Genomic DNA, 12,798 nt, shown 5'->3' with positions numbered 1-12,798 from the left:
TTTTAAGGATAAGTCTTCCAAGTTGTGAGTAAGGTGCAAGAATGGGTAGGAGGAAGCCTAGCTTAAAGTTTGGCCTAAAACCAGCAGGTTGGCTCTCCTGAGAAAAGTTGCTGTAACACATGCATGTCTTGATTTAAACCAGATTTCTGTGCTCAGTGTGGCTGGAGAACTGGGGTCATACTTTTTAAATGATTCTGTAGCAGAAGTAGCACAAAAAAAAAAAAAAAAAAATCAAAATATTCCATACTCTTTTTTCTATTCACTAGAGCCCAGGCAGGAACTCCTAATGAAGTTTGTCCAGCCCACCAGACACTGCCTCATGCATTTCTTGCTCTCCAAAGTGGATTCTTCTTCATCATAGAGAGGAATTCTTTTTAAATCAGAATTTTAAAATTAAATCCAGCTGACTGAATCTTCATCTAAATTCAATGCTTTTAAAACAAAGTTCAGTAATTTTCTTGTAAATGCAAAGATTAAAACAATCCCACCCAAGATCGTAAAAGCAAGGAGTTAAATACTGATGTTGTAAACTTAATTCCTTATGTTTTCCCATTATCTACATGCACACCTCAGGTACTGTGTTGCCTTAATGGGTACAATAGCATATAAGACAAGAATATCACTCTTCACTGTGAATTTGACAGGGTTAGTTGGTTGGTATAAATGCTAACATTACTAAAACAGATTTTGTGTGTTAATCTATTTTTACATTTTAGCTTGGGAAAAAAAATGTAACCATGTTGCCAATGAAAACCAAAACCTGTACATTTCTGCTGACTGACACATCATGTCTGCAAATAACCATCTTTCTCCAGAAAGCCTTCACTTTACACAAATCCAAAAGGACAAATGAGACACGTGCCATCTTACGAACGTTTACCAAAACTTGGATACTTTGGCAACGCAATATAGCAGCTCCTGAAGCACAGACTCAACTCTTCAACTAAATCACTCTTCCACATTTTTAAGGCTGAAGTATGAACTCAAGCTCACACTGCCACTTTCTGTTTGAAATATAAGTGATATAAGATCCGATTCTTCAAAGAGAAGAATTAGAAGACTTTTTTTTTCTTCTCCTATGTTTTAGATCAGCACAAACAATATACACCATCTTCTGAAACTGGTAACATTTCAAGAAGGAATTTCAAGAGGAACATTTTTTGGTAATGTGAAGGAATAAAATTCCCCAGTCTCAGAAGAAAGCCCTAGGAAGGACTGGAATGAATTCTGAATAACTGCTACCAAAGGATGGTTTAAGATAACCTAAGTTAATCCAAGATTTCTTACTCAAATCACCCCTGGAAAGATAAGCACACTATGCAAACTAGGGAAAGCAGACTCAGTTCTTTCTTGGCTCATCTCACGCAGCTGCACCAGGCAGAAAAAAGTCCAGCAATAAATTGAGCCCATTGTATTTATTTATATAAAAATAAATGCTGTTTGTCTTAAACTACTTCCCTTTGTGGAAAAGGAAAGCACTGGGGAGTGCCATACACAAAACACTAATTACAATCACTTTCTGCTTCAATAAAGGAAATACAAACTTCCTGTGTTGGCAAGGGTTGGATTGTCTCAAGCAGGTGGGAGAAGGACCGCATTAAGTGTCTAGACAACAATGTGGAAAATTCATGTGCCAATCCAGAAAGTATACTTCACATATGTAAAAAGAACTGCCTTAATTATTGGTTCTCCTCCTATGATAATTATGATGACATAGTAAACATTATTTTTTTAATTGTATGAATACCAAAATGTTAAATGATCTGTAAAGCTCCAGGAAGATCTGACGCTTGTGGTCACAAAAGACTGTCCTCTTCACTTTCTGCAGAACAAGAGGTTAAAAGGAGTCTTCAAGGCATACTATGACTTGGTTAGTAATTACTCTGTATGTTGTCTTCCTAATTCTTCCAAATGGACATATTATCACTATGAAATCATTGCTCAGTATTGCTATTACTGAGTGGGAGCTTTACTCCAAGAGGAACTTTATTACTTAATCTAGCACTGAAACGCTATCTGTTAAGAAAACGGGAATATTTCCAAGATGGAAGATGATTCATGAATACAAAATTCCATAGGCATATTTTGATTAAAGAATATTTCCAGGATGAGAGATTTCCAGCCAATGATTATGTTCTCAAGAATATATGGGACTATCAGTTAATTAATATGTTCTACATAACTCTGAGATTTTTACTGGGAAAATAAAAATTTGGGGCCACCAACTCCTCTCAGATCAGTAATGGTCCAGTAGACCCCCAAATACTTGAAGAGTCCTTTCTTGGAAAGTAAACAGCAAATGACTTATGACAATAACATAAAACATTTCATATGGAAATTATGTAACTAATAGCACATATGCTTATCTTCATCTTTCAGTTTCTCCTCACTGCACCCCATGCACTTCCCTTACCTACACATGTTCATCTCAGCAACTCAGCTTTTTAAAACCAAAAGTCTTTATCTTCATGTTTTTCAGGTTTAGTGCCTACCACTATTCATAATCTACAGGAAATTATGCTATACACACAGTCAGAATCTATATGTACGACATCACACTGATAGTCTACTCTGCTCCCAGGCACATGGGTCCACATTAACATTGTCATGAGCAAAATCACAAAGCAGCTACCTTAAGCAGAGCTGGTTGAGAAATGCATTTGCTGTTTGAAGAATACCATGATTTCCCATCAACTACATGATTTTACAAGTCAGATCGGTTTGTTTTACCCAGCTGAGAACCAGGTAAGTTTAAATAAGGCAAGTCTCTCATGGTTCATTTTGAAGCAGAGTAATAGAAAGAAATTCTGTACAGCAGAGAAAGAAGGACTCTCCATGTAAGTGGGCTGACCAGCATCCCATAGGTCACTTCCAGCCAGACTGCTCCCTTTGTCTTCCAATGCCCAAAACCCAACAGCTGAACATTACTCATCAGATTTACCACTGTGTCCTTACGGAAATGGAGGCATGCTGTCCTAACATAGCCGACATAGCTATTAGAAATGGCTAATGCAGTCATACAGACCACAGAGCAGATGAACAAACTGCAAGCCACTCCTGTTTGTGAAGAGGTTAGACTATTGTGCCCTCCACAACTGTCGTATAAGCTCAAAAAGTTCTTCAGTGCAGAGCAGAGCATAGTGAGTTGCTTTCTGTTGCCTGGAACTGTAGATCCCAATAATTAATCTACAATAATTGTAATTATACAAAACCCAGTAATTACTGTAAAAGAACACTTTGCAAAGTTTTACATGTTGCAATCATCACACAGTCTCTGCAAAGAGAAAGCAGTAGACTCAGGTTAGTCGAAAATAATAGGCTCACATTAATAGGGGCCTAATTATGCATGAGTGTCCAAGCAAGATGAACTTGGCCAGAACAGCATGTGTAACTGTTCTGCTCTGAAAAAAACAAAAAACCAAACCACCAACACATACACACACAAAACCCCCCCACCAATCTGAAGATAACAATTTTCTAGAACTTCACTAAGTATAAGAACATAAAAACATGTATTTTACAGCAGTGCTTTTTAATGGCATCCTGATACATCAGGCTGCTTATTGTTACTTAAATCACACTTTAAATTTTCAGAACAGTTTTCCACTGAAAAAAAAAATTTGCTCGGCTCTCATAAAGCTACAAGAAAAGCCACGTGACCTATATCTGCCAACTGTTAACGAACCTTTACCACACATCCCTTCCATGTCAGATTATGGTAACTTGGTAAATTCTGACTTTGTGATTATCAGGTTTCTACTGTCTCAAAGATGAGAGAAATGTTTTTATCCAAATGAGATACTCCTAATTCCAACAAAATCCTACCTGTATATTCCTAAGAGTTTCAAAAGTTGCAAGAACATCTGTATACTTCCTACTCATTCTTCCCAGTTTCTTTTCTTCAAACTCTTATCCCTTTGTCCCCACCTTTTCCCACAGGGTTTCTCCTCCTGGCCAGGAAAATTAGTACCAGAATATTGTTCCACAGACAGTCAGTTCTTTCAGTTTTGTTCCCCATTTGAAAGCAGGATGCAACAGAATCTCTCTCAGAATCCTGTTCTCATAAGTATTTGCCCCCTTTTTCATAGCAAAGTGGTTTAGATACAACCAACGGACATGGGCTTAACTTTTTATATGTTTTTTCCATCCTCTTGTTATCAGTTCTATATCTTAATCCTTCTATGTCTGGTATGCATTGTGAATCACAGACCAGCTCTGGATGCCTGGAAACTGTTGGGCTTCCTTAAGAACATCATCATAACTTTTCCCACCCCAGAACTCCAGCTTGTGAGCGCACATAAAACTTTCCATACTATATGTAATACATCTTACAGAGTTAATTTCAGAAATATAAGGTTTGGTCCCAGGAATCATGGTTTCAGTTCAATACAGCCACAGAATACTGTGGAAAAACAGTTTCTTGACCTCAAAGCCTAATGAAACATCAAATGTGTCCACTCCTATTTTTGGATGTATGCTCTGCAGCACCATATTCCTTAACATAAGGCTGACCCAAATGTTCCAAGAGCAGACATTGGTTTCTCTTTGATAGCCAATGCATATCTCTGCTTTCCAAGTTTCTGTAAGCACATCATTATAAGGAAGGCCAGTCTTACTTTTCCCAGCCTTCTTTCTAATTATGCGCCTGCTGCCAGGAAACTTTAACTTTTGTGCGTGTGTGTCTTCGCTACTAAAACTTAAACAAATGCCTGCTACAGACTTGGAAAAGAAGGGGAAAAAAATAAAAATCTCCAAAGCAGTTACTGTTACAATTTACAAAGTTACTAAGTAACACCAAATTCCTTTCAACACTCAATGATAAACATTAGACAAAAAAGTTAGCTACAACAGTACATCATTGCTAGGTCACCAAATCTGTCTTCCTTACAGACTAATGAATTCCATAGGACAAAAAAAACCCCAATATTTTGCTTGATTTTGGTTTAATTTTGGTAAGAAGCCATAGTAAGTTTACTAAAACATCCAAGTCTCCTGTCCATTACCAACTCTCTTTTCCTCCAGGAGTATCACCAGGTTCCTACAGAAGTCTCCTACAAAGAAAGCTGAGAAAGCACTGGTATTTTACTCTCTGTCGCATTTACTAACAAGCCAACAACCGATTTAGCAAGCCTTGAGATGCAAGGATACACACAGCCGCTGCCACCACAACAGCATCTTCTCTGTGCTTGGAAACACCAAGCTGATGGCCAAGGTCGCCAAGTAAAGCGCATCAGCCAAGCTCGGACGCAACTACAGACGATGTGGCAAACTAAAAGGGTAAGAAACAGTCGGGGGGAGGGGGGGAACGGACGACCAAACCACGAAACAAAAAAAACCCAAAACCAAACCAACCAACCGAACAAAACCCCCCCTAAGAAATGCGGTCAGCACGATTCGATTACAGCACGATTTCGTTCGCCCTGACCTCTCGCTTTCCATCACCGCTTCTGCCGTGCGTTCGCCTCAACTGAAGAAAAAAAACCGTCATGTACGAACTCACGAAAGCATCCTGCCATCTTACCTCGGCGACGTTTACGTGGGCAGTTATCACATACCCGAGCGCAAGTTTTGAGGGGACGAGGGAGACCGGCGCGGCGGGAGCGGAGCGGAGCGGCGCCCGCAGGTACTCGGCGCTATATAGGGCGGGCCGGGCGGCGCAGCCACCGCGCCGTGACTCAGTGAGCCTCCGCCGGCGCGTCCCACTCCGGCAGCTTCACGTTAAGAGTCCCGCGGCCACCCTGGGCTCCCCGCTGCGTGCGAGAGGCGTTACCAGGCTGCTGGGAACTGCAGGGAAATGGGGGTTTTCCCGCGGCCGATCGCCGTCGGGATCGTCTTTCCCTGCTGCCGCAGCCTAAGTCTTAATTACTCCCCCTCGGAGCTGCAAGAACCGGGACTTTTTGATACACTTTTTGCCAAAAAAGGCTCGGGTCCCATGCTGGAAGTTCACTTTCTTCCCTCCAGGAACTCGACATCCATACCCAGTAGAAAAGCTTGAGAAACTTCACTGAAGCAGAAGCAGGCACTGCAACTGCCTAGAGAGCAGAGCAAACATCCCAGGCGCTTCCATATTGCCATACAGCTGCACAAAAACGCTGCTATGAGAGTTTATGTTAGCTTTTCTGCGTAGGAAAAGTTTCCATGATTTCCATGTCATTGTCTGCCTGACAGAGCGGATGGGAGAGCTACATATGGCTACACCTTTTGATGTAGAACTGCGGAAGTGATGTCTCAAGTTATTCTTCTAAGCTCTCTGATACTTTCTGTTCTTTTTAATTAACACTTACACCACTACTCATCACTACCAAGTCCCTGAGTTTTCAGGTTAAACTGAATTTAAAACTTTTTTCAGAAAATCCATATCGCTCTATTGTTTATAAAACAGGTGACTAAAATGTGCAACCTCCTGCATCTTCTTCACCTGTCAAAGAATTGCATCAGAGTTCAGAGAACATTTACTATACATTACAAAAATCATGCTATTTTGCAGTCTAATTATGCAAAAACATCCAGAGTGCCAAACACTTACTGTCAATACATTAATTATTATTACATATTCCACTAAGGGCATCATTTGGAGGTAGATACTTTTTTTTCTTTCTTCTTTTTTTCCCTAAGGAGACAAAGACAGAAGAACAGATTTCTGTTGTTGGTTCATACCCTTCCTACTAGAACCTACTTGATCTGGATCCAGCCCTTTCCTACAGATTACATGCCAACATCAGTTTTATAAGCAAGCATAGAACGCAACTAATCATTAGTAACATCCACTTAAACATCTGCTTATAAACAAGACAGACAATCTCAAAAGATACATCTGTAAAACCTCTACTCCCAAATCCATGCTTAATCTGCAGAGGTGATCAGTGGTATCGCTTGAATTTTCTACAATGCAGACAGCAAAAAGAAGCGTACGAACATGCTGCCTTTTATCTCACTACTATTAAACAACCTATTAAATGGCTAAGAGATTTTAGGGCAGCTGAAAGTAAGGGTGTTCTTTCTTCTTCTAGCTCCACTTTCCAACCAGTATTACAGTTTAGCTGTGAACACCTGGAATCTGTTGGGTTTGCACAAGAACATCATCATAACTATTTTTCTCCAACTGGTATGAACCCTCCAGCAAGACCTGTACCTGAGAAATTTCATTCTGCAGTGAACGATGCAGAACAAGGTGGCACTGAAACTTCCCCTGCTCACTCCACCCCCTTTCACCACCCAGCCATCTTTAGGACTTGGAACTCACGCCACATCACTCCCCATTGCTAGAACAGAGAGTGACGTGCCAGATCCTGGCAGAAAGACTGGCACTGCACTAACACTCTTTCCAATTCTGGTACATGACTATGGGGAAGAAGCATGGTAGCTCATACACATAGCATTAAGATAGTACAAAGATAAAAAAGAGTATTACTCATGACTAATCAGGCGTCTCTGTGATTTTGGGCAAATATGCTGTCAAGGATAGTATTTCATCTAACAAGCAGAAAATAATTCAGCCAGTAATAGCTGCAGATAATCTAACACACACAACGAAGAATGGACTGATATATGGTAGGAAAAGCCAATTATAGAAAAACAGTACCTGGATTTCACATTTCTTAACCGCATTTTCTCCTTTGTATTTGATTATAACAGAGTGACTTCATATTGCAGTAATGCAAACTAAGTTCTCTGACATTTTCTTCTGTCACAGCTCTTACATTGCACATATTTTGCACATATGTTCCAAGAATTTTGGAGAAGAATTTTATGTTTATGCATGTATGCTCATGTTCACTTCATGGGGATGGAAGAGGAAAGCAAAAAGACAGCTTGTGCACATCAGCTTAGTTCAGGACACTAGCTTCACTGTGACTCCACAAGCGTAACTGGGTATGGAAAGTGAAAATGAAGCTCAACTTATTGGGAACCAAACATGATGCATAATGTAAGATAAAAATCCAAGAGAAAGGAAACAAGACTTAACTTAAAACTGAATATGACCTGTTATTATTTTTTGTAAACAACTTTGCCTATCATTCCAGTTCCAGGAACATTTGTTTCTAGTTTAAAGAGTTTCCAGCTAAGCATGGCTGGCAAACTAAAATGAGGGAAACTTATTTACATTTAAAAAGACAATTGCATACAACTGCACTGAAGTCCTAATATTTAAATAAAGTATTTAAAGTGTAATGGCAATTATAACAAACAGTTTTTGCAAAAATGCAGTAAAAAACCCCAACAATTAATTTCTGTGAACTAATGGAGGTAATGATAAACGTCATTAGTAAAACAGACAAACACCAAGTTGCCTGAAGTCATATGAGATTTTTTTTGCTAGCATTCATTCAAACTTTGAGAATCTTCACAAAATGAAGATTCACTTTCTATGCCACCCTATAAATAAAATGAAATTAGTATTGCTTAAAGTACAAAAGCTGAAAGGATAACTTCAGGAAAAAAAGGCTGAAAACGCAGAGAGAAAGTCCTTACAGAGAGTAATTACATCCTCAGCAACCTGAGGGAAAACAAATGAAGATAAAACAAGTCAATGGACTTCTTGAGAGAGCATGTCAAGTTCCTAAACTACCACAGAATAATTTGTAGTATTTAAATGCAACCTTTTCGCTTGCAGTGTATCTTCAGTGAAGGAAGTGTATTTTAATAGAGTGTATGTACACTGGCATCCACAACAGCCAGTTTCAAAGTGTTACTACACTACAAATAATTACACAGTTCTATTTCCTTTCTTCTATTTGCCTACTTCTTTTTTCTTCATTAGGATATGCAAAATTTTAGCATCCTAGCTGGTGAATAATAAAGACATTAAAAGCTACACTGGAATGTGCAATTCTGATCATGCTACTTAAGACCAGATCTCCCAAATTCTTTAAATCCAACCAGGATGTTTTTGAAAAAGAAAACCAAAAAATATAACTAAAAAATTCTGAGGTGTAAGAAGTTGTGATTGAGATTCAAATGGTGTTTTCTACATGAGGGAGACACATGACATGAGATTCTTTTGGTTTTAAAAAACTGGAAATTAATTCAAGAATATAAGCATGCCTGTAATCAACCCAAATAGTATTCAGCTAGCCACAATGGAGCTTTGCATCATATTACAGTTCAAACACCGTTAAGCTCAGATGGAAATGGCAGTAACATAGACACTGAAGGACTAGAAGAGGGAACTGAAAGAGTTTGCTAGCTTTCAAACTGATTCATATGCAGCTGACTGAATTAAATTATTTATGGAGCCCAATTCAGCAATCTCCCTGTTTTTCTTTCTTTCTTTTTCTTTCTTTTCCTTTTTCTTAAAGGAAATGCATCCCATTAATGCAAACTATGAAAAATAAGCTTAGACATACCAACCATTGTGCATTTTTGAATTTTCATTTAAACAAAACAAAACAAAAAACCTCAATAAAATTGCATCCCCTTCCATACTGTAGTTGACAACATTTAAAAGCTTTCAGCAGGGACTACTAAGCCAGGAACAGGTCACTGATTTTCTCGGAATGCATGAGAGTTTTAAAAGGCCAAAATGCAGTTAGGTTTTCCTAAAAACAAAAGACTAACCATATCTTTGAAATGGCAATTGCCAAACATGTACCAGTCCAAAGCACTTCGCACTATTTCAAAAGTCTCTTGAATGCCGTATTGCAAACATCCTGTACTACCTAACTTAACTGGTGTTGGCAGACACCGAGGTCCTAACTGTAAAATGCTTTGTTTGGTATTATTTCCTGTCCGTGAAATTCGGTCTTGAACTAGGAGCACCAAGTTGTTTGGGGCTTTTGTTTTTCTTAGCACTTCTGGAAAATAAAGGATCACCTGTTCCTTACAAGAAAGATTATTTGAGCAAACGTTTCCCATCACCTTCAATTCTGCCAATACACACCATCAAAATTATGTATTTTAAAGAGAGGAAACCATTGCTGCTAGAGCCAACATTTGAAAGAAAATCATACTATTCTACAAAGTTTCTGATCTATTAAAACATGATTCAACAAAAATAAAAACCAGACCTTTTTCCAAAATAATTAGACATAGAGGCAAACAAAATTTAAAAGTTTCTATTGCTGACACAATTTTCATAAGGCAATTACCATTTGAATGGACATACACATACTTATGGACATACACAATATATACATGGTGATAAAGTGACTTGTGCTTAAGTCTTCTCTGTTATAATACCAATTACCTCACCTTTTGGACTAAAATAGCAAAGGTCTTCAGGGTACAAAATTGTTTAAATTATATTGATTAGACTTACCACGTAACCTCTATGACAACATGGAGGAAAACCGTGGGTCTACTATGTAGGCACTTTCTAAGAAGGAACTGGAATGGTGGTGGTTGAACAACAAGCATATAGAGAAGTCAGGCATCCCAAGGGCTTCCTTAAGGTACCTAGATACTTTGGTACCCACATTCTCAGTCTGTTCTGACCACAAATAATCCACAAGAACTTCCTGGCCTGCACAACTAGTGGTATAGCAATGTGTATGAGCTCTGGAAATAGCTACATTAAATATAACAAAATATAATCTGGAAAACAATTCACCAGACTGAAAAGGATTTTGACCTGTGTTAAGCTGCCAGTTTCAGTAACCTCACAAAGTAGAAGGATTTTGTAAATTTTTGTCCAATTTCTTTTCTCTCCCAAGCTGTGCAGCTGGTTTTGCCCTGTATTTGTTTCCCAATTCCTGCAGCTTTTCCTTGTACTTTCATTCTCCTTCACACTACTACTCTTCCGAAATTCTCTGTTTTTCACTAATGAAATAAATTACAAAAGACACCTGTAATATATTCTTCTGTTTCAATCAACATATTAGGATCAAGAGCAAAATAACCTTGCCTAAGGCTTACCCTCTGTGGTTTTGTTAGTATTGTATTTATGGTTTCTTCTCTACTTCATTGTAAAATTGGCATAACGCTCTCCAGCTGTGACATTGAAATCACACTTGCAAGCATCACCATGGATCTATGACAGGTCTACCTATTCTTCAGATGCTTAGTCAGGTGGCTTATGCAAAGTCACAGTGGTTACAGCAATTTGAAAGTCACCCTTAAGTCCTTCCCAGTTCCCAACTCAAATCTCAACACTACATTCTCTTCTTTAATACTCCTGATATGGTAATAGTGAGTGTGTTGTATCTTTCAATTAGTTACACTTTAGTAACTTACAGCTGCTATAATTGGGAGGCCTGTCAGGAAAGATAAAGAAGCTGTTTCTTCTGGGTCAGGCCTCCCCACAATATTTTAAACATTTTTCAGTAGCTGTTTATGAGCTGATCTGGTCACAATTTCAAGATCAAGGCATAACTTACTTCCTTTCATCAGGATGTCAAGCTCATAGTGCATGTAATTGTTTGCTATAAAGGCTGTGAATTTAGGAGACTTCTGTTGCTAACGTTTTGAAACCAGAGCAAGCCAGGCCAGTATGTTAAACGTTGCTGCTCAAGTTTGTGCCCACAGCTATTTAGTTTTCTCTGTTCTAGCTTTCACACAGTCAGCAGAGATCACAGCTGCTCCTTCATCTGCTGAATGTTTCTGTTGTGTTGATTCTTCCTGTTCCGAGTAAGTCTGAAGTGAAAAGGTGAATGGCTTTTAAATTCAGCCCATATAAGTAAGGAAAAAAAAGTCCCAAGACACTGGGGACTAGGATCACAGGGTATGAATTCCATACCTATGTTTAAAACAGTGGCTTACTTGCATTTCTGACATCAGGGAATATTTTTCCACCAAGTCATTTTGTTATGAAATTCTTTTCTATCAGAATTGTCAGGATGTTTAAGTACTCATTTTCTTCCTTTTCTCTCTCTTCTACTGTTCTCAACTGCAAAGACACCTCAGTTTCTCAGGGGTGCATATGTCCCTTTTTAGATGAATTTCAAAGTTTTCATTAGAACACTGCAGTAGGCAAAAATTCATAACGTGTTTTCATAATGCTTGAAATTTTCTACAATGGGACTTTTTTCCCTGGCAGAGGAAGACTCATTTATCTTCGGGCTGCTAACCAACGGGGCTGCCAAAGACCCCTCCTTTATAAACACAAAACTATAAAGAGCTTTCAGAAACATGAGAAAATATGACAAACACAGCTTGAGTTCTTCAGCTTTGCTGGCAGAAGATAACAGAAGGATAACGACAAGTTCGCGAGCCTTGATCCCCTGTATTTACCACTTCGCTTTTAACACCAGAAAACAGCTTCCTGCAGAAAGACTGCTTCCCCGGCTTCCCCGCCATCTGCCCCCCTGCTCGTATTCTGAAATCCTCCAGCTCCAACTTCCTTATTTGGTTGCCGGGACTGTTCTTTGTCTGGCTGAACCCCCCTCCGGGCCGCGCCGCCCCCGGCTCAGCCGCGGCCCGGCTCCAGCGGGCCACCCCGCCCGGGCCCCGGGGCGAGCAGCGGCAGCCGCCGGCCGCGGCCATGCCCATGTAAGGAGCACCTTCCCCGGGCGCCGGCGGGGCGGCCCCGGCGCGGGCAGAGTACCCTCACACGGCCGCTCTCGGGCTTTCTCCGGACCGTGCAGCGGGGATCTCCTCGAGAACCCCCGTCAGACTGTTTCTGGTTCCTCCATTTGGCCCCCTTTAGCAGCCTCACCTTTAAAGGCGCAAAGCCGTGGGGGGTTTCACTTTTTAAGCTGCCATAGCCGTGTGTGCAAACCACTGGCAACAAGACAAAGGAAAGTGAAGTTACAAAGTACCAGTGTAAAAACTTGCAGATTCTTGTCATATTTTTCATTGTTCTTTAGAGCAGGTTACAGCGTGTCCTTTGGGGATCTAACTGGTGCTTTCTGCAGACAAAAA

The 12,798-nt window shown here is 39.7% G+C and overlaps 1 protein-coding gene across 8 annotated transcripts in view; it reads right to left on the bottom strand.

Annotated features, from left to right (window-relative positions):
• Positions 1-12,798, bottom strand: part of PALLD (palladin, cytoskeletal associated protein) — a 207,728-nt gene that overhangs the window by 61,169 nt on the left and 133,761 nt on the right. Inside the window, exon 1 of one of the 8 annotated variants that reach the window (XM_075751844.1) lies at positions 5,522-5,691. The exons of 5 other annotated variants lie outside the window; for them this stretch is intronic. Coding sequence is in view for 1 of the 3 variants with exons in the window: in XM_075751843.1 (XP_075607958.1) it covers positions 5,426-5,439 (14 nt within the window). In the remaining 2 variants the exon portion in view is untranslated. Of the gene's footprint in view, positions 1-5,425; positions 5,445-5,521; positions 5,692-12,798 lie in introns of those variants that run through there. 2 more of the 8 variants (XM_075751845.1, XM_075751843.1) reach the window with 2 other exon arrangements.

The sequence above is a fragment of the Balearica regulorum genome, chromosome 4 (assembly GCF_011004875.1).
Source record: "Balearica regulorum gibbericeps isolate bBalReg1 chromosome 4, bBalReg1.pri, whole genome shotgun sequence".
Classification (NCBI taxonomy): domain Eukaryota; kingdom Metazoa; phylum Chordata; class Aves; order Gruiformes; family Gruidae; genus Balearica; species Balearica regulorum.
Note: the sequence above shows the minus strand (reverse complement) of the source record. Positions and strands in the feature narration are given on the sequence as shown.